The 17,622-nt window shown below is 43.0% G+C and overlaps 2 protein-coding genes across 15 annotated transcripts in view; one reads left to right on the top strand and one right to left on the bottom strand.

The window, feature by feature from the left end:
* CROT (carnitine O-octanoyltransferase) overlaps positions 1-1,676 on the bottom strand; it is a 21,977-nt gene extending 20,301 nt beyond the window's left edge. Inside the window, exons 1-2 of the mRNA XM_080386368.1 lie at positions 1,506-1,676; positions 683-806 (exon numbers count right to left, since the gene is read on the bottom strand). Of these exons, the coding sequence (XP_080242494.1) occupies positions 683-797 (115 nt within the window). The 5' untranslated portion in view covers positions 798-806; positions 1,506-1,676. The remainder of the gene's footprint in view (positions 1-682; positions 807-1,505) is intronic.
* Positions 814-17,622, top strand: part of OLAH (oleoyl-ACP hydrolase) — a 22,882-nt gene continuing 6,073 nt past the window's right edge. Inside the window, exons 1-5 of one of the 14 annotated variants that reach the window (XM_080386411.1) lie at positions 1,844-5,500; positions 7,273-7,323; positions 12,128-12,215; positions 15,401-15,466; positions 17,490-17,621. In XM_080386411.1, coding sequence (XP_080242537.1) covers positions 12,143-12,215; positions 15,401-15,466; positions 17,490-17,621 — 271 coding nt within the window. In that variant the 5' untranslated portion in view covers positions 1,844-5,500; positions 7,273-7,323; positions 12,128-12,142. Of the gene's footprint in view, positions 1,458-1,843; position 17,622 lie in introns of those variants that run through there. The other 13 variants (XM_080386413.1, XM_080386410.1, XM_080386409.1 and 10 more) reach the window with 13 other exon arrangements.

Here is a 17,622-nt window from a genome sequence, read left to right as displayed (position 1 = left end):
CAACCAGTCATCTGTGCTTCATAAACAAAGCTAGACACATATGCACTGATGTTGTTTTCAAAATTTTTCTCTTATGTGATCTTCTTTAGACAGCCAACACTTCAAGGCAGGAATTATCCAAAAAAATGCCCACCACAGCCTTTTCCTTCTGCTGTATAGTTAATAGTAGTGGCGAGAAAGAAGAATATTTAAGTATGAAAAAGTTTGAAGTAACTGTTTTTTACAAAGATTCTGGTCAAACAGTCATAAACAAGCAAAGTAGTTACTATGCAAAACAAACTTTGTAGATGGAGAAGCATCTTTTGTTAGACCAGACAGAACTGGGGAAAAAAAAAAAAACAAACAAACCACAACAAAAAGCCAAAACCCAAACCCAAAGCAAAAGCAAAACTTTAGGGAAGGAGAAAACCTAAACCCAAAAGTTAACCTTCTCACATGCCCAATTCCCTTGAAGAAAGGCAAATAGGGATAAAATGGAAACTTTTACACAGGTTGCTCTGGGCACTTATTTTCCCACATAGAACCTGAGAAAGACCTTTTGCACCCTAAACTTGTCTGGATCCTCCAATGCAACTGCACCGGTTGATACAAGCTGTCTCTACAAATCACTTCAAGAATGTCTTCAGATGAGCCTGGCAACAGCAGCACATGCCATGCTACTATAACAATATTAAGTCATTACCTGCATTAAGGTATTTACTTAAAGATTCATCAAGAGGAGGTACTGGCAGGGAAGGCAGGGAATCTTGGTACTGAAACGTTCGCTCCTCAGTGGATTCAAGCATTTGCTTTTCCATGATGCAGATCTGCAGCACAACAGTCAATTAATGAAGCCGAAGCTGGATGATACATTTCCCCACACTGTTTTCTCCCCCTCCCTGCCCCCCATCATTTACAGGGTAGAAGACACCCATCCGGGAAGGGTCCCTGGGATCGAGGATTTCTTGCCGGCCTGAAGCCACAGGAGGGGGGTGTGTGTACACACACAGAGACAGACACACACACCCCACCCCACCCCAGGGTGAAACTGTGACCAGGCAGCCACCGATGCTCCCTCGGGGTGCGCTGCCATGAACCAGCCCGGGGCCTGTTGCTCTCTCCCGGGAAAGCCAGCCGGCGCTGGCACACCCACCAACTGCGACCAGGGGCGAACTGGGGAAGGTGGAAACCGGCCGGCAGCCGCCATCTCGCCGCTCCCCACAGACTTTTTTTTTCACCGAGGCTCCCACCGTCGTAATAACGACGAAGGGGCGCGGCCGCCACCCGAGCCCTAGCCGTGCCCCCCTGCCCCAGCGCTCCCCCCTGACGGGACGGCGGCCCGGGGCGGGACGGGGCCGAGCAGGGCCCGCGCCGGGGAGCTGCCCCGGAGAGGCCCGGGAGGCCGGGGATGAGGAAACAGTCGGGCGGAGCCGAAACGTCCGTACGACCCTCTACCCCACCGAGGCGCACCCCCTAAGGTACGAGACCGGCGGCGGTCACCGCCCGCCCCACGGAGCGCCGCTTACCTCGGCCTGGACGGGCCCGCCGCCGCCTCAGCCGGCTCTGCCCGCCTGCCCGGCCGGCTCGCTCACTGCCCGCCTGCCCGGCCGGCCGCCCGCCCAGCTCGCTGCCCGGCTGGGTTACTCGGCCAGCTCGCTCGCTCGCTGCCTGCCTCACCTCTGCCCCACTTCCAAGCGGGCCCGGAAGGCAGGCGGGCGGGCGGGCAGGCAGGCGGGCGGGCGGGGCGGGGCGGCCGAGGGGAGGCGGTGGCCGCGGGGAGGCGGAGGCCGGAGTGGCCGCGGCTCGGTGGCGCCGGGAGCGGGACGTGGCCCCGCAGCCCCCCGGGCTCCGTGTTGGGGCTGTGAGTAAAAGGACGAGGGGATGAGGGCAAAGGCTCCGCGGCTGGTGCCCCTTGCGGCTGTGCTTGTAACCCCGGCCGCATCCCCCGCGGGCCTGAGTCCCGCTGCGCCCCCCGGCTGGCCCGGAGGGGCTCTTGGCCCAGGGGCAAGTGGCCCTACTGCGTTGTGGGTGGGGAAGAGCTCAGGAGCCTGCAAGGACGTTTCTGTGGCACAGGTCTGGGCCAGACCAGTGCGTTTCTTTGCCAGCCGTTACAATGGGTGTGGGAGAGAGGCTTGTGTGGTGTGACCTGCAGCCCCGCAGGAGTGGGGGCAGGCACAGACCACCAGCAGTGAGAGGGAGTTGGATGTGGAGTGGTCCTCACATCCTGGAGCAAACGCTTCACCACGTGGTAAAGCACCACTTGTACTGGGAAAGACATGTGAGGCCTGCCCAGTCCCACTTGCCATGTTTATGAGGTTTCTACTTCCAGAGACACCTGCCAGTACTGCCATTTGGTACACTGAAGGGGTCTCTGTCACCTGCCTGTATTCATGGGTGATGCGTGATGGAGAGGTACGGCTCCCCTCCATGGGCAGGGACTTTCCCCTCTTCTGCTGTGGCTGGGGGCCCTGACCGCTCTGGAGAGCTCCCAGACCTAGGGGAGTTCCTGGTGAAAGACTGGCAGCTTAGATAGGTCTTGAAGCAGTAATAGAAGCAGTTTGGTGTGACATAACCTGGCACACACCTCCCTCTCCTGCCCTGATGGCTGTCTGCATCCTGTAAGAGTCTGCACACAAGGTGGAAGGTTTGGACAGGGCTGGAGCATATAGCCTGATGCCTGCCACCACTGCCTCCAGGCAGAGACTTGGGACCTACAGAAACCAGAAACCCTGCAGACCCTATTACTTCCATCCCTATGAGGCTCCAGATGTCTTTGCTATTATAGATCATGAGGACTGCAGCCTCCTACGGCTCCCTCTTCCCTTGTGGGGATAGGAGACTCCAGATCCCTATGGCCCTCTCTTTCATGAAAGGTTCCCATCACACATATTTTTTTAATACTAAATCTTTGCTTAATCCTTCTTCCCACGTAGGTCCAAAGGCAGCTCAGAGATTAAAATCAAGGACAATTACATCTTCATCTAAAAATCTAATTAGTAGCCTGCGCAAAAGAATAAAGGTATAATGCAATACTTAAAAAAAAAAAAAAGGCAGTTTAACAAGAGGTTTGTAGTAATAGTTGCTGTGTCTAAGTGGATTTAAGTTTAGTTCAGGATTCAGTTCACAGCTGTAAGTCTAGCTTTGAATGAGCATAGCAAAGTCAGCATGTGATAGAAAACAATATCAAACTTGCAGTCCTACAGTCTCTCAGTTATTCTTGCCACTGAAGTATTGGTAATGTGGAAATAAGAAAGACTACTATTTCATATTCTGCATCACAAATGGCAAGTTTTTTAAATGTTGGTTTAAAGTCTGTAGTTATAGCTATGGGAATTGCTATGATATCTAAGTTGGGGCCTAGCAAAAAAATGAACATCCACACATTTTAGCTAACACCAAGACATTCTAATACCCTGTTCAGACTGTAGAGATGGAAATAGGAAGTTTGTTTTTCTTCCTTATTGTACTTGTGTAGGAGCACGCCTAGCATAGGTGCTGTGAAAGCAAAAATAAACTGTTCCTCTGCTGAATTCCTACTTAATCCTACTCTTCTGCTGTTCCTAAAAAGAAATGTTATTATCTAAATCTGTACATTTTTAGAGCAGGAAGACTGAGGACAGAATATGGCATAATAGGAATCACCTCATCTTTCTTCACTTTCTTCATGGCCTCGGCACCAATTTTAAAATATTTTCTGTGACATAACCTGCCATGCTCAGAACAAAATGTTAGCATTGCTATACTGCATTATCATTTACAGCTTATGCGAACAGGGCTTTGTTTCTTGCCTTTCCATCTGCAGCAGTGGCACCTTCTGGTTGTTTCTCTGTTGCTATATATCTTTGCTGCCAAAATGGCTTTCCATTCTCACTGTCTCTCCTTCCCTGGGCCACCTTTTGCTATGTGAAGTTATATGTAAAGCAGTTACTTTGTGGTTAACACACAGAAAAGATGGCCAGGATTAGTGACCTACTAAATTTAATATTAGTATATTAATCACCTTAAGGGTCTTTGCTAGTCGGATGGAAAAGGGTCAGCTTTCACTGCTCCCTGTGGCAGGTGCCTAATGTTGCAATCTTCCACCTCGTTTTTTCCCTTGAGATGTTATTTTTCTACATTGATGTCCTGCCTCTTGATGCTTGAGCTGCTGCCTGGCCCCATCTCAGTAGTCTTTACCTTCTTTATCTCCAGTTCTGCCTTTCTTACATTTCACGGCTTGACTTTGTGGACTTGGTCATGGCTCTTTCTCTTGGTTTGACAATTTCCTCAAGAATCTGAGCAATGGTTATGTAGCTGTGCCATAGCAGAACTAGGCTGACAGCAGAAACAGTAGGAAAGTAGGGGAGCTTATGTTGTTCCTTTTCATATTCACCTTTGAAGCATACACATGTCCTTTATATTTGCAGTTTCAACACCCTGGAAGGTCCAGGTGGTAAAACTGGGAATGCATGTTGGGTGTCTTTAATAATTATTTCATTAGTTTTGCATTGGTGATACTGTGAGCACATGAGCTACAAGTCTTCAACAAATTTTCTCTATGATTTCCTAATTTTTTTCAAGTCTAAGTAAAGGAATGGATAGACAGTTTTCTGGAGAACAGAATTTCAGTTGATAAAGATATAAATTATTTCTTTTTTCATCAGCAGCTTTTAGATGTTAGCAATTACATTAACCTCTTTGGAGTGTTAACCTCTGATATGTTGCTGGGAAAAATATGATCAATGGAGAAAAAAGTTGAGTATACTCCATACTTTTCTGCGCTACCTTACATTGTCTAGGTATAATGATGCAAGATTACCTTAGTCTTTATTTTTCAATAAGTAAAGACCAGTAGTTTCCTGAACCTGGGAGCTACTGAGACGTGTTTTCCTAGAGTTTTTTTTTTCCCATCATTTATTAATTTTGCTCTCTCCTAAATGCAATATCAGATCGTGGCTTTTTCCTGAGTAGAAAAACTTTTAGGGATACAAGTCCATAATCCTAAAAAACCTGTAATAAATATTACAATACAAGTTACAGGTGTGCTTTCCCTCTAACTGGGCCCCTCTTTTCATGACCTTGTTTTCTAAAAAGCTGAAGTACTTACCCTGGAAAATACATGTTATTTACTTTTATTAATGATACTGTGAATGATGAATGTGAACAAGTATGTGTGTGACGTAGTAATGTGTAAGGTACTGATACAGCTGCAGAAATAAGAAATTCCAACTGGATCACAATGTGTAGGACGCTGAGACATGCTGGTATCCATAGGCTGCACAAAACGCATTTCTGTTGTGAAGATAAAATCAGCAGAGAATGACATTGCTTACCTGTCCTACAGCCTGCCGGGCCTGTTATTACAGGTTGGCAGCTACCAGGTTGTTGATGCCCTGACTTGTCAAGGCTTCCATGTTCCCAGTGGCTTTAATAGAAGACTCCGTACCTACCAGTGAAATGGATCGTTTGACTCCCAGGCTCCCTAGTCCACTTCTGAGCTTAATGGTGGGCTGCTGAATGGACTACCTTAAATCTGAATTCTGTGAGTAGACATCTGTCTGGGGATGGGGTTGCTTTTTACTTGGCTTCCAGAATCTGCAGGCACGCAGTTAACCCACGTATGCATGAATGGCATGTGGCTAGTATATAAGATTTACAAGTGCCTAGGTTATCTGAGAAGCCTCTCTGGTCATACCAGGCTCTTGCAGTTCACAAAGACTAATTTCATAGATTTCTAGACTGTGTGCTATAGAACATATTTTCATTTGGGAAATGTCAAAACAGCCCTGTGCTGCAAGCACTGTGTTTCTTTACCTTTGGCTTTATGTTCTCTGTAGGCTGAAGCTGTTGAGTCTGTTCCTGTGTTTGTCCTAGTGGCTGGTCAGTGCAAAAGCTGTTCTCTTGTTGCTTGTGTTTTCAATTGTACTTTTCAATTAATATTTCTCCACCTACTATTTCATGCCCTGAAAGCTTATGTCTCAAAAGCGTGCTTGAAAAATAATCCAAAATGTTTTTACTATACCACATCTGTGTCCGTTTGGGATTCTGCAGTACTAGAAAGATGTTGAAAAACTGAAGTGAGTCTGGCAGGCCCCCCTGTGATTGTGACTGGAGTGGGTGGTGTACAAGGAAAGGTTGAGAGAAATGGTTTTATCTTAAGAGGACAGTGCTAAATGAGGATTTTAATAATGTCTTCACCTATCTAATGGAAGAGGATGAAGAGGACAGATAGAGCCAGACTCTTCTTGGCTGTACTCAGGAAAAAGACAAAAGACTTGCAGATGCAAGGCAGAACAAGGGATTAGATAGAAAGACAATTATCCTCACCGTGAGCATGGTTGAACACTGGAACAAGGTTACCTAGGGAGGCTGTGGAGTCTCCATCCTTGGAGATACTCAAAACTCAACGAGGCAGAGCTTGGACTATATGATCTCTAGAGGTTCCTCTCAACCTAAACTATTCTGTGGTTTAAATGATTGCTTTTTTAATATTTTATACAGCTCTTTATAGACCTAGAATTTTATTTTGAGCTTATTCTGAAAGTGAAGACAATAAAAGAATATGCACTTCCCAGGGAATATTTTCTTAAAACAAAATTCAGTGGTGTTTTTTTTTCTCACACTGAGCCATTTCTTTGCCAATAGTTCAACAAAGAAACATTTTTTTGACTGTGAACACTCTAAAGCAGTTTTTGACTGCCATTAATTTATCAGATCACATATCTAACTTTAAATTTTTAGATAATAAAAAAAAAGCTTGTTTCTCGTGAAAATCCAGGAAAATCTTGATTATGCAGAGAAACTCCTATGTATCCTTTCTTTATTGTAGTAGGGTCTAAGTCAGATCTGAGGCATAAGATCAATAGAAAGAAGTAGGGAAAAGATAAAGACAATCTAGAAATTCTTTTATTTTTTTAGAACTGCTGCCCTGTAAAAAAAGAAAAAGAAAGTCATTTCCCTAATCAGATAAGCTTAGATTTCAAATAAATCCATATGTATCTGATTTTATGCCAAAGAAGATGATTTATTCATGCAGTAATTCTTTCTTGTGTGTGGCATATATTTTCCTGTAAGAAAATTAGATCAGCTGAATGTGTCTTTCAAACCAGTAAGACAGACTCTGCAAGTTTTTTGTTTCAGTAAGAGCTGTAAAATAATTCTTAAAGGCAAATTACTCCATTAGGTTAGCACATATGTGTCTTTTACATCCAAACCTTGTGGCTGTATATGTAATCTCAGCAAGCACCTTTCCAGCTGGCTGAAGTGGGTCAAAGCCTGCAAAAAGGTCATGAAAAGCTCTCTCCTTATTGACAGGAGGATGGTGACACTCTGTGGGATCAGCTGACTGATGTAAGTGAAAACAGGGTAAGTATTAGTTTTCAGCTTGATAAACAATGTGCTCCTACATAGCTATGTAGTTGCTAGTGTTGACAAAAAGATTAGGGTAGAAATGTGTACTCCCAGGAGCTAGGAAGGGCAGGATTGTCTCATCATCAGCAAGATCAGACAAAGCCGACAACAAATGTGCGTCTCAGTTACAGCTTTGTCTGAAGTTACTCTCTGAACCGTGCAGTTTCTCTGCTCCCCATACTTGCCTTCAGCATAGATTTTGCAACAAATTGGATTTGATTTGTGACCACTATTGCAGCAAGTCTACTAGCTTTGGATTTCAGAAGCATCCTAACCACTGTGATTGCCAGCTGGATGTCCCTGTAGACACTGTATGCAAGCTTTGATACCCTCTCCAGTTCCTTTTGGTGTAGATTATTTTCTATTCAGCAAAAGAAAGCTGTATCAGACTCCCCAGCTCTGTAGGAGGAAATACAGACTTCTTTGTGTTTATTCATACAAAGGCATTAATTTTGATGGGAACTTTGCAGCAAAGACAACACTGATTCTGAATGCTGTTACACTGCTGTTGACATCAAATACTACTGTACGTCATCCTGTGACTAACAAATCTGTCCCATTTACTGATTTTTTACATGAATCTTGTATTTGTTTCCATACCTTATTATCTGCTTGTGTGAGTGACCTGTGTTAGCCAGTTTGAGGCCTGCTTTAGCAAGTGCTTGAGCAGAGGGTCTGTATGAACAGTTTATGGACCTACCAGTGCATCAGCAAAGTTTACAATCCCTCTATTTTTGCCTTTTTAAGGAGGGGGTGTCTGCCCATCATTCCATGAAAGTATCAAGTATCAGCCAAAGATGGCATGAAGGATCAGACTCTGCTTTATGGCTATCTTGTTATATCCGTCCATCAGCTAATCCATGCCTACAGCATGGGCTGCTCATTAACTTGGTAAATATGTATTACCAAATTCTCCTTTGGTCCCATGGGTTTGCTCTAAGAATATGAGAGATGGAAGTGGGAAGATGAGGTCTATTTGTGATGCTGAGACAGCTGTAGGTGGTGCCATGAAGCAGTAACTAGTAATAGCAACTGGTAATGAACTCAACCCTTTTACAAAGAGAAAGGTATCAGATACCAAAGAAACATATCCACAGGTCTTAGCACAAGGCCCCTCAGCATATTTGCTCTCATGTCATCTAGTCGTGAGTAAAAGCCAAACTCAATTTCCTCCTGATTACAGCCTCTCAAGGAAAAGCTTCTGTGTTAAGGACCCTGGTACACTCTCTTCCCTAACATCCTGTGTCCTTTCACTTTTCCTGCATACCTTCCTTTTGACTGGTGCTTCTAAGGCCCGCCACTTGCTGTCCAAGAGCCGAGAGCAGCACGGCTGGGAGATGGGGGGACCTCCTTCAGAAGCTGCTACTTCTCTAGAGTAGCAGTTCTGCAAAGTAGTAGTTCTCCAAACTGTTGTCAAGTTTAATATCAACTTTTGCTGACAGATACATCACCAGCCTATGTGAAGGAAAGAAAAACAAGCCTTGACTGGTTTTAAGTTTCTGAAGATACAATGTACTGTTCTGTTGCTTATAGTAGTCTTCCCGCTTTTTTCTAGGACAGAGTTTTGTGCATGGTAGTGGAAGTACAAGCATAAGCCATGCCCCCATTTTGTGACAGATAGAGTAGATCTAGCTCTGAATAATACACAAGTTATCATCAAATTGGCACCGCTGTTCACTTTCAGTGGTTGGCTGGGTGTTGGCAACTATGTGACTCTTCATGCTTTACAGAAATGCAGAGGGAGAAGGGAAAAATGTTTGTACAATTTTGTACAAACAAAACAAAAAAAAAAAATACCACTGTCTCAATCTATCACTATTTCTGTTGGTCATCAGTGTATAGTTTCTGTAGATTAGCTGATGGGTAATAATTTCTTACCCTGCAGATTGTTTTTTGATATAGCTATGCACAAAGTGTCCAGATACTCATAATTCCAGAAGCTGGAGTTGTAATCTGCTATGGTAAGATAGCTGCTCTGTAAAAAGTGAACATTTATCTACTGCTACCACTGCTTTGTCCACTTAAACTGCTTCTTAAAGACAGGAATTTTTAATGTTTTCACTTGTTAGGAGAGTGCAATAGACTGTTCCTTGAGATCTGACTATCCTCACAATCAATACTAGTTTTAGTGCTATAGGACTATGGAGTTTGCTAGCTTTCTTGGAGCCTCCAAAAGCAAATGTGCCTATGTTGCTACATTTGTCAAGTAACTCCTGTTCCACAGAGCCAGTTGTGCCGCACTGTGGAGAGTTTGCAGCCTACACATGTACAACTTGTAAAGGCAAGTGTAAGGTCCTGCTCTGGGCATCTATATGAGGAAATTTTTATCCTCCTACAGAAGCACTTCTGTGCTATTAACATGCCTGAGAGCATTCAGCAATTGGTTTCCTCATGTTGTTTCCTAATGATTTGTCATCATACTGCCTATTTACTCTATGCACTGATGGAATTACAACCTTCTGGGGAATACAGTCATTTGCTTTTCTGTATAATCTCACCTTTATATGTCTAGAAGGGCTGTCTTAGCCAAGGCTTTGTATGGTACTACTCCCAGGCATCTTTTGAAAGCCTCTCTCTGTAACTTTATTTGCTTCATATGTTTATTGTATGTTAGACCTAATGCTTTGCTCAGATCAGATCTGCATTGTTTTTCTCTGATGGTCACTGTACTTCATTCTTGTGCTTTGCTCTTGACATTTCCTTAATTGCCTTCAGTTTTTCAGGATCCAGTTGTAATCCTTCAGTGCTTGATACATGCCTGGCATAGATGTTGATAGGCTTCTGCTTTAGCTTCATCATGTCCATCCTGAAATTCTGTTCTTGACACTTTTTCGGAGTTCCTGGATTGTTGGATTCTTGGTTGTTGATTGCCTTTATCTTTCAATCTTCTGCTGCTGCTGTAAACTTCAACTGTAAGCCTGAAAGTCTCTCTAAGATATGATTAATTTTACTGTGGAGCACTTGAGCACCCAAAATGATGGGCAGATCTTTCAAACCCAGTGGTATCTACTGAAGGATTTGAAAGAGATTTTCAGGAGTGTCAGAGTTTATAGCTAAAGAAAGTAGAAAAGACATGTTTATTTCTGACTTCAGGTTGGCTTCTGGTTCTTAAAATATGTCTTCATACTCGCTTACAAACTGGATGGGGTCCACAGTGGCAATTCTGCCTCTCTTTTGTGCTAAGAATACCTGTGGTGGTTGTTGAACTGGAAAAATCCTTATGGTTTCCTTCTATTTAGGGGGAGCAGAGCACCTAAGGACGAAAACATGTTTTCTTATTCCACAGCTTTCTTATTGACAGTCCGGACTGCCTCAGTAGCTTATCATAGCATCTGATAACTTCTCTTATCTGGTATTGCTGCCTGGAAGTGTTGCAGTCTGGTTTTGTCTTTTGTTCTACAGTAGTAGGTATTGACATTTGGATCCTTGCCTTGAACATTTTAGGTGCCTTTGCTGCCTGAAAGCATTTCTGTAGAGTAAGCTTTGTACCAAAGCTGTAAATGAGCCTCCAAAATTAGAGACCAAATTGGGTTTTTAAGCTGTGTGATGTATCTGAGACAATAGTATATGGGGGTTTTTTTGTTGCCTACCATTTTGTATGCCTCACCACATTCCTGTAGGAGGCTGTGGTTGGCCAGCAGTCTGCATTGCTAAGGCTCCTGCATTCTAGATCAGATGGAGAGCTCTGTGGAGTGCCACAAGGTTGTGCCTAGGCAGGGTGCATCCGAGCATGCTTAGGTAAAAGTCTCAAGACTGCAACGTGGGCTGAGAGGCTGAGCAAATGAGAGAGTTTGTTTCCTGTCCAGATGTCTTTATCTGAAGATTTGTTGTTCTAATTTTGGTTCTTCTAAAATCTGGCTTTTGGAACTCAGAAACCATTTCCCTAGTTTTTGTGTTTGCTGCAAGGAGCAAGTGCAGGCAGGTCTCCTCTTGGCAGCTGGGTTCCTGCCACAGTACATTTCTGTGTCTGCAGGTGACCACAGGACAGGAACAGGGGGAAACTGGTGCTAGTGACGTTTTGTTCTTTCTCAGAAGCACTTTTCTTGGTTGTACCAGTGAAGCAGTTGTATCAGTTACTATGATGCTTCAGGTAATGATATGTTGACACATGTTCATCACTTCCTGAGACAGCAACAAAAATGTCCATTTGTGGGCTTTTTTATTTCCCATGGCCAGCCCTATATACATACTGACCATTTTCATGTAACTTCCATGCTTTATTTCTCTTTGCAAGACTGTAAAGTCAGCTTTTCTACTGGATTCTAGACCCTCCAGGCTTCCTGTTTTCTCTGAGTATGTTTTAATTTTTTCTTTCTTGCTCAGCAGACCTTAGCAGACTAACTCAGTGCATGTAGTGTGTATAAAGTACAATAATAATAATAATAATAATAATAATAATAAAAAGGACTCTGTATTTGTTAAACAAAACTGGTTCTCTGTTAGCAAAACTATCTTACAGCATTGCAACTAGCTGGCTTTCTTCACAAATGTACAGACTCATCCCTGCATCAAGCTAATAAAAGCATGGTGCTGAAAATGTTCACCAAGTCATTGTCTCACATACATTTTCTACAACCAATTTCCATCTTAAAGCAGGTAGCTTTTCTGGAAAGCTGTTCCAGAATCGTATGGGTCTAGTGGTTAAAAATCTTATTTCTAGCCATGGTTAATTCATGCAACCATTACTTGGAATGTCCTCATTTTCTCCACCCTCATCTTCCAGTGTATTTGTAGAAAGTAATGTATTCTCTGTCATAAGCTCTCATTTCTAGCCATGCCCTGCATCAGATCCAGTTTGAACTCACCTTTCTTGAAGAAGCTGACCAGTGCTATAGGCAGAATTCCAGGTAAGGTCTTGTCAATACTGTCTGGTGTCACTCATCTTTCCAAATCTCTCCAGGAGATCCTGTTAATGCATCTCTAAAGTCTTCCCTTCTGCAAATTCTGCTTTTCCCTTCATGTTTCATCTGCATGACTCCTATTTTATTATTTGTGTATTATTCTCTGAGGCCATACTTAAGAGTAATAACAAGTCGGGATGCATGCTATTTTCGATTCATTTAGGACTGTCTCTGTCTCAACACTGTCCTAGAGAGCTGGCTTACTACTGCTTTCCTTTGGATGGCATAACTGCTTAATTGCTTGCCTCTCCATATAAGCAGCTAACAGTGGTTTTTAAGAGAACGATTTAAGTGTATCTTTACTTTTATCCTTTGAGGCTGATTGACTAGGAAGTGAAATACATGGAGTTGTAATACACTGTAACAGGGCTACATCTGGCGGGCAGCTGGTCACCAGCAGTGTTCCTCAGCGTTCAATTCTAGCGCCAGTTCTTTTCAACCCGTTTATCAACAATCTGGATGCAGGAGTTGAATGCACCATTAGCAAGTTTGCCGATGATACCAAACGAGGAGTGCTGTTGTCTTGAGGGACAGGAGGCCTTGCAGAGGGATCTAGATAGATTGGAGCATTGGGCTATGATCAATGGGATGAAATTTAACAAGTCCAAATGCTGGATTCTGCACCTAGGATGGAGTAATGCCGGGCACAAGTATGAACTGGGGGAGAAGTGGCTGGAGATCGGCTGTGCAGAGAGGGACCCGGGGGCCTGGCTGGCAGCTGGGTGCCAGTCACCGGTGTGCCCTGGCAGCCGAGGGGCAGCCTGCGCCCCGGGGGCATCGCACAGAGCGCAGCCAGCCCGCAGAGGTGCTGGTCCCGCTGCCTTCAGCCTTGGCGCGGCCTCACCTGGAGCGCTGTGCGCAGCTCTGGGCCCACGGTTTGCCAGGGGTGTGAAGGTCCTTGAATGTGTCCGGAGGAGCGTGCGAAAGGGCTGGGAGGAATGTCCTGCGAGGAGCAGCTGTCTAGTGTGCAGGAAAGGGGGCTGAGGGGCAACCCCGTTGCTCACTACAGCTTCCTGGGGAGGAGAGGGGAGAGAGAAATGTTGAGATTTTCTCCCTGGGATCCAGTGAGAGGATGCGAGGGAACGGTTCAAAGCTGCACCAGGGGAGGTTTAGACTGGGACATTAGGAAGCATTTCTTCACTGAGAGGGGGGTCAAACACTGGAACAGGCTTCCTAGAGAGGTGGTCGATGCCCCAAGCCTGTCATTGTTTAAGAGACATTTGGAGAATGCCCTTAATAATGTGCTTTAACTTGGTCAGCCCTGAAATGGTCAGGCAGCTGGACTAGATGATCGCTGTAGGTCCCTTGCGACTGCAATAGTCTAGTCTAGCCTATTCTGTACTAGTACTGAGTTGCCAAAGTTGGTTCTGTAAAGCCCATTTTTACCTTCAGCCCTGGGAATGGCAAACATCATTTTAGTTGAGAGTGGCATCTCCTCGAACTACTTAATCTGTGAAAATATTAAATTTTCATATGAAACCCAATAAATGTCTATTCCTTTGATACTGAGAAAAAATTTAGAAGGTGAACAAGACCAACCAACACATACAATTTATAATTTCATTATTTTTAAGGAAATATCATAGTATTTTATTAATGCTGTGCTTTCAAAATCTTAGTCTTAACCTTTTTTATTTTCAGCCTTAGTTGGGAAAGAATTGTTTATAGTAGTATTTTATTACTTTTAGGAACATTATTATTGGCCCTGATGTTTTTAACAGCTGGCTTCCACAACATTAACACTGGGTGTCAGATTTTACAGTTGGCACAATCTGAGGTAGGAATAAATAAAGCATATTAGGTTGTTTATTATAAATTGTACCTTATAATCAAGTGCTTCTGATAGCAGATACATGATGTGGAGAAGCAGTATTGTGCATAACAGCACAGGTCAGGACTAGCCAATGTAAGCTGCTTTAAATTGTGCACCTTCCAAACATAGGTGTGCCTCATCTTACTTCACGGTAATTACAACGTAACAGTACTGTGAAAGAAGCCTTAGCAGCAGTTTCCATGTTTGCCATTTTGAAGCAGCAGCTGCAAGGCCTGCGACCAGCCCTCATGGCAGAGCCCGCACCTTCCAGCGGGAACTGCTGCAGTCAGAAGGGTTGGTTTAGGCTTCCGCAAGAAAGCAGAAATCAGAAGTGAATAGAAGACTACAGACCTCGTTTGGGAAAGGAGCAGTGCTTACTGACTGACTGACTAGGTGGGCAGGCAGGCTTTTCTCTTACCACCACAAATTTTTCAGCATCCTACAAATGATCTAGAGAAACGTAGCAGAATGAAGAACAATGTGAAAACTACAAAGTAGTCCAGCTTATGTGTCTCAGGTTAAGCATCAGAACCCATTTTGTCACTCAGGTTGTTTAGTTTTTGTCACTGCTTTTGAATAGTTTTACTTTATTGTTACTGATATTTCTGGTAGAGTAACACTAAAAAAAAAAAAAGCCAATCTTCCTAGTACTACAAATGCAGCTACAAAATACACTGGTGTTTTTAGGTTGTTGATAGCATCTGGTCACCAGGATCATATGGTAGCTAATATAAAATTATCATATGTAGCCACAGTGTGGTGTTCATGCACCACTGTGTCTTCAAGCTTGTAGAAATTAAACTGGCCTGCTAACCAAATGCAGTGTTTCATTCAAATCAGGTGATGGTCTTCTACATTAACATCTCCAGATCCCTACAAAACTGTCCACCAGAGGTGTGAATGCTGTATTTTTCAATACAGTTCTTACAAAAGTCTGGCTTTTCTTGGTTACTTTTTGAAGGCTTTTTCTTCAGTGAAACTGTGGGCCTCTATGTATTAAAACTGTTACAACTTCTGAACTGTCATGGGCATGTTAACCCGTGCTTTTTAAATCACTGGGAATGATGCGGCACACCTGCCTTCTATTGCTCACAAATGCTCTGTGTCATGCCTAAGACGTGATGCTTCTGTCTCCCTTTTGGGATGCTATGCACCCTGCCTTTTTTGTTGAGGTGTGGGTGCCTCCCCGTAAGCCTAGAAAAGCCTTAAAAGCAGGTGGCTGTGCCACCTGAATGCACAGGCCCTCTCCTGCAAAGCTGGCTTTGCTCTGGTATCTGCTGATACATAGGAATTCTGATTCCTGCTTTTTGCTGTGTAGCACTGAGAAGTGGATCCACCCTCAGGCGGTCATTTCCTGGCAGAGGTGGTCTTCCCGACTGTTCAGGTATTTGCATCTAAAGTAAGCTGGATGGTGATGGAATAAACCTGTATGTATGAGCAGAAAGTGTGAAAGATTCTCAGTGACTGGTAATGTATTTTTAAATAGTTTAAAGACTTTGACTAAATGTGCTTCTTCATCCTGCTTGAATTTTTTGTATCACCTTTAGAATCAGTTTGAGAAGAGATTTTTCTTATTTGACTGTCAAGCTAAAGTATAAGCTTCAGAAATGTTGGAGGTTTTGAGTCTTTTTGTGGAAGAAATGACTGTGAAAATGAGACTAATGGTACTGAAGCTAAATGAATTTACTAGAGGAATTGTGTCTTCTGCAACACTGGCTCCACTATCCTTTAGCTATTTTTAAGCTCACACTGTCTCCCAGTGATTTTTGATGCACCTTTTTTTGGTTTGCTCTTCTTGTAGTTTCTTTGAAGTCATTCTTAACAAATGTTGACAAACTTTCCAATTTAAACATATCTGAAAATCAAGAAATTGCCACAGCAACATTTGGGTAGACTTTCTTCTGTCTTGCTTGCATTATATAGTTTTAAAATAGGCATGAATTGCTGCCTGTTCTGATCTGGTTGCATTTCTCAAACTTTTTGTGCAGGTAAAAAAGTCTGCTTGTAAGCACATAGGTGTATTTTATGATGAATCAGCTCTTGCATATACTGAGCTATATTCAAAGCAAGAAATAATACCCATAATGATCTGCAGCATTTTGGAAATGGAATTTTGCTGCTTGTTATTCCCTTGTTATTATTTTTTCAGTCTTTTTAACAAGAACATGTGAGTTTGCAGGGAAAAAAAATTGAAAATTCTGTTTCACTATTGCTTCTAATTAATTTTTCTTTAGCAGGTATTTGTTTCACATGGTGTTCCCAGATTCTTTTGACAGAACACAGACTGATTTGCTAGCAGTAGTAGGATGTCACCTCAGTACTTATGTCCACAAATTCAATCAGCAAGAATAAAGGACAAGAAAATCAGGAATGAATAAAAATGATTGAGAATTGCTTTTTTGTTCATACAGTAATGACAGAATCTGATGCTAGAGACAATGCAGTTGACATCTTTGACGCTGTTTTTCCTTCTCAGCAAGAAGGAAGGAGTAGTTATGAATCTTGCTACAGCTGTTACTTCTGTCAGTCAATAAACAAACATACTAAAGCTGCTGTGGTAAAGCTGAATGTGGCTCTGGCTACTCCACCATGCCAAAAAGAATATAGCAAAATTAGAAAGAGTCCAGAGATGGGCAGTGATGACGGCCATGAATATGGAAGCACTGCTACATGAGGGATACATAAGCAAGCCAGGCCTTTTCAGTCAGAAAAAAAGGCTGAAAGAGGGCAGAGACAATATAATAAAAGATCTCAGAAATGTTCAGTGGCAAATCCCGAGAGATGCACCATTCACTTTCTTTACTGTACTACCCTGTGTCCATCAAATGAAGTTGTAGGAGTTGGATTAAACCCCACAAAGATAATTGTACAACTTACTGCAAGAGGATGTTGTAGATGCCAACTGTTCATAGGAATTTAAGGTGAGACTGGATAAATAAATGGAAGAGAAATGAATAGATGTTTCCCATCCACTTAGACACTCCACCACGGAGCAGAGAGAATATTGAACTACGTGGTCCTTATGTTTTCTAGGTGTTTAGATGGACCTTATCTTTTTGTGTATGTTCTAAAAGCCTGTGTTTTTAAATGGCCATCCTGAAATCCCGTATCAATTTAATTATTTTGCTGCTTGTTAAGTTCTTTATGGTTAGTGACTCAAATAGGAGAAAATATTAACCAAGGGTGTTGCCTAATACTATTCCATCACCATTTATAAAAGCAGAACTGGTTTCCATTGTTGCATGAAGATTATCTCATATCTAACAGATGGTTATGTAGCACAAGCAGTTCTGATGACAGAAAATATTGCAGCCCATTGTTTCAAATTCGACTTCATTCACTCTGATTTTCCTATACCTGAAGAGTCTTGTTCTAGAATGATGTGTTGTTTTCTTGGGTTTTTTCAGGAATGGAGAATCTGGTTGCTTGTCCATACAAAAGACCAAATGCTCTCTGTAGGCTGATTTGCTTTCCATGGGCTGGAGGTGGAACTTCTCAATTTGCAAAATGGGGCAAACTCTTCAACAGCTCAATTGAAGG

This window comes from Falco punctatus (genome assembly GCF_963210335.1).
Source record: "Falco punctatus genome assembly, chromosome: 4".
Taxonomy (NCBI): Eukaryota; Metazoa; Chordata; class Aves; order Falconiformes; family Falconidae; genus Falco; species Falco punctatus.
The sequence above is the reverse complement of the archived record's forward strand: the minus strand, read 5'-3'. Positions and strand labels throughout refer to the sequence as shown.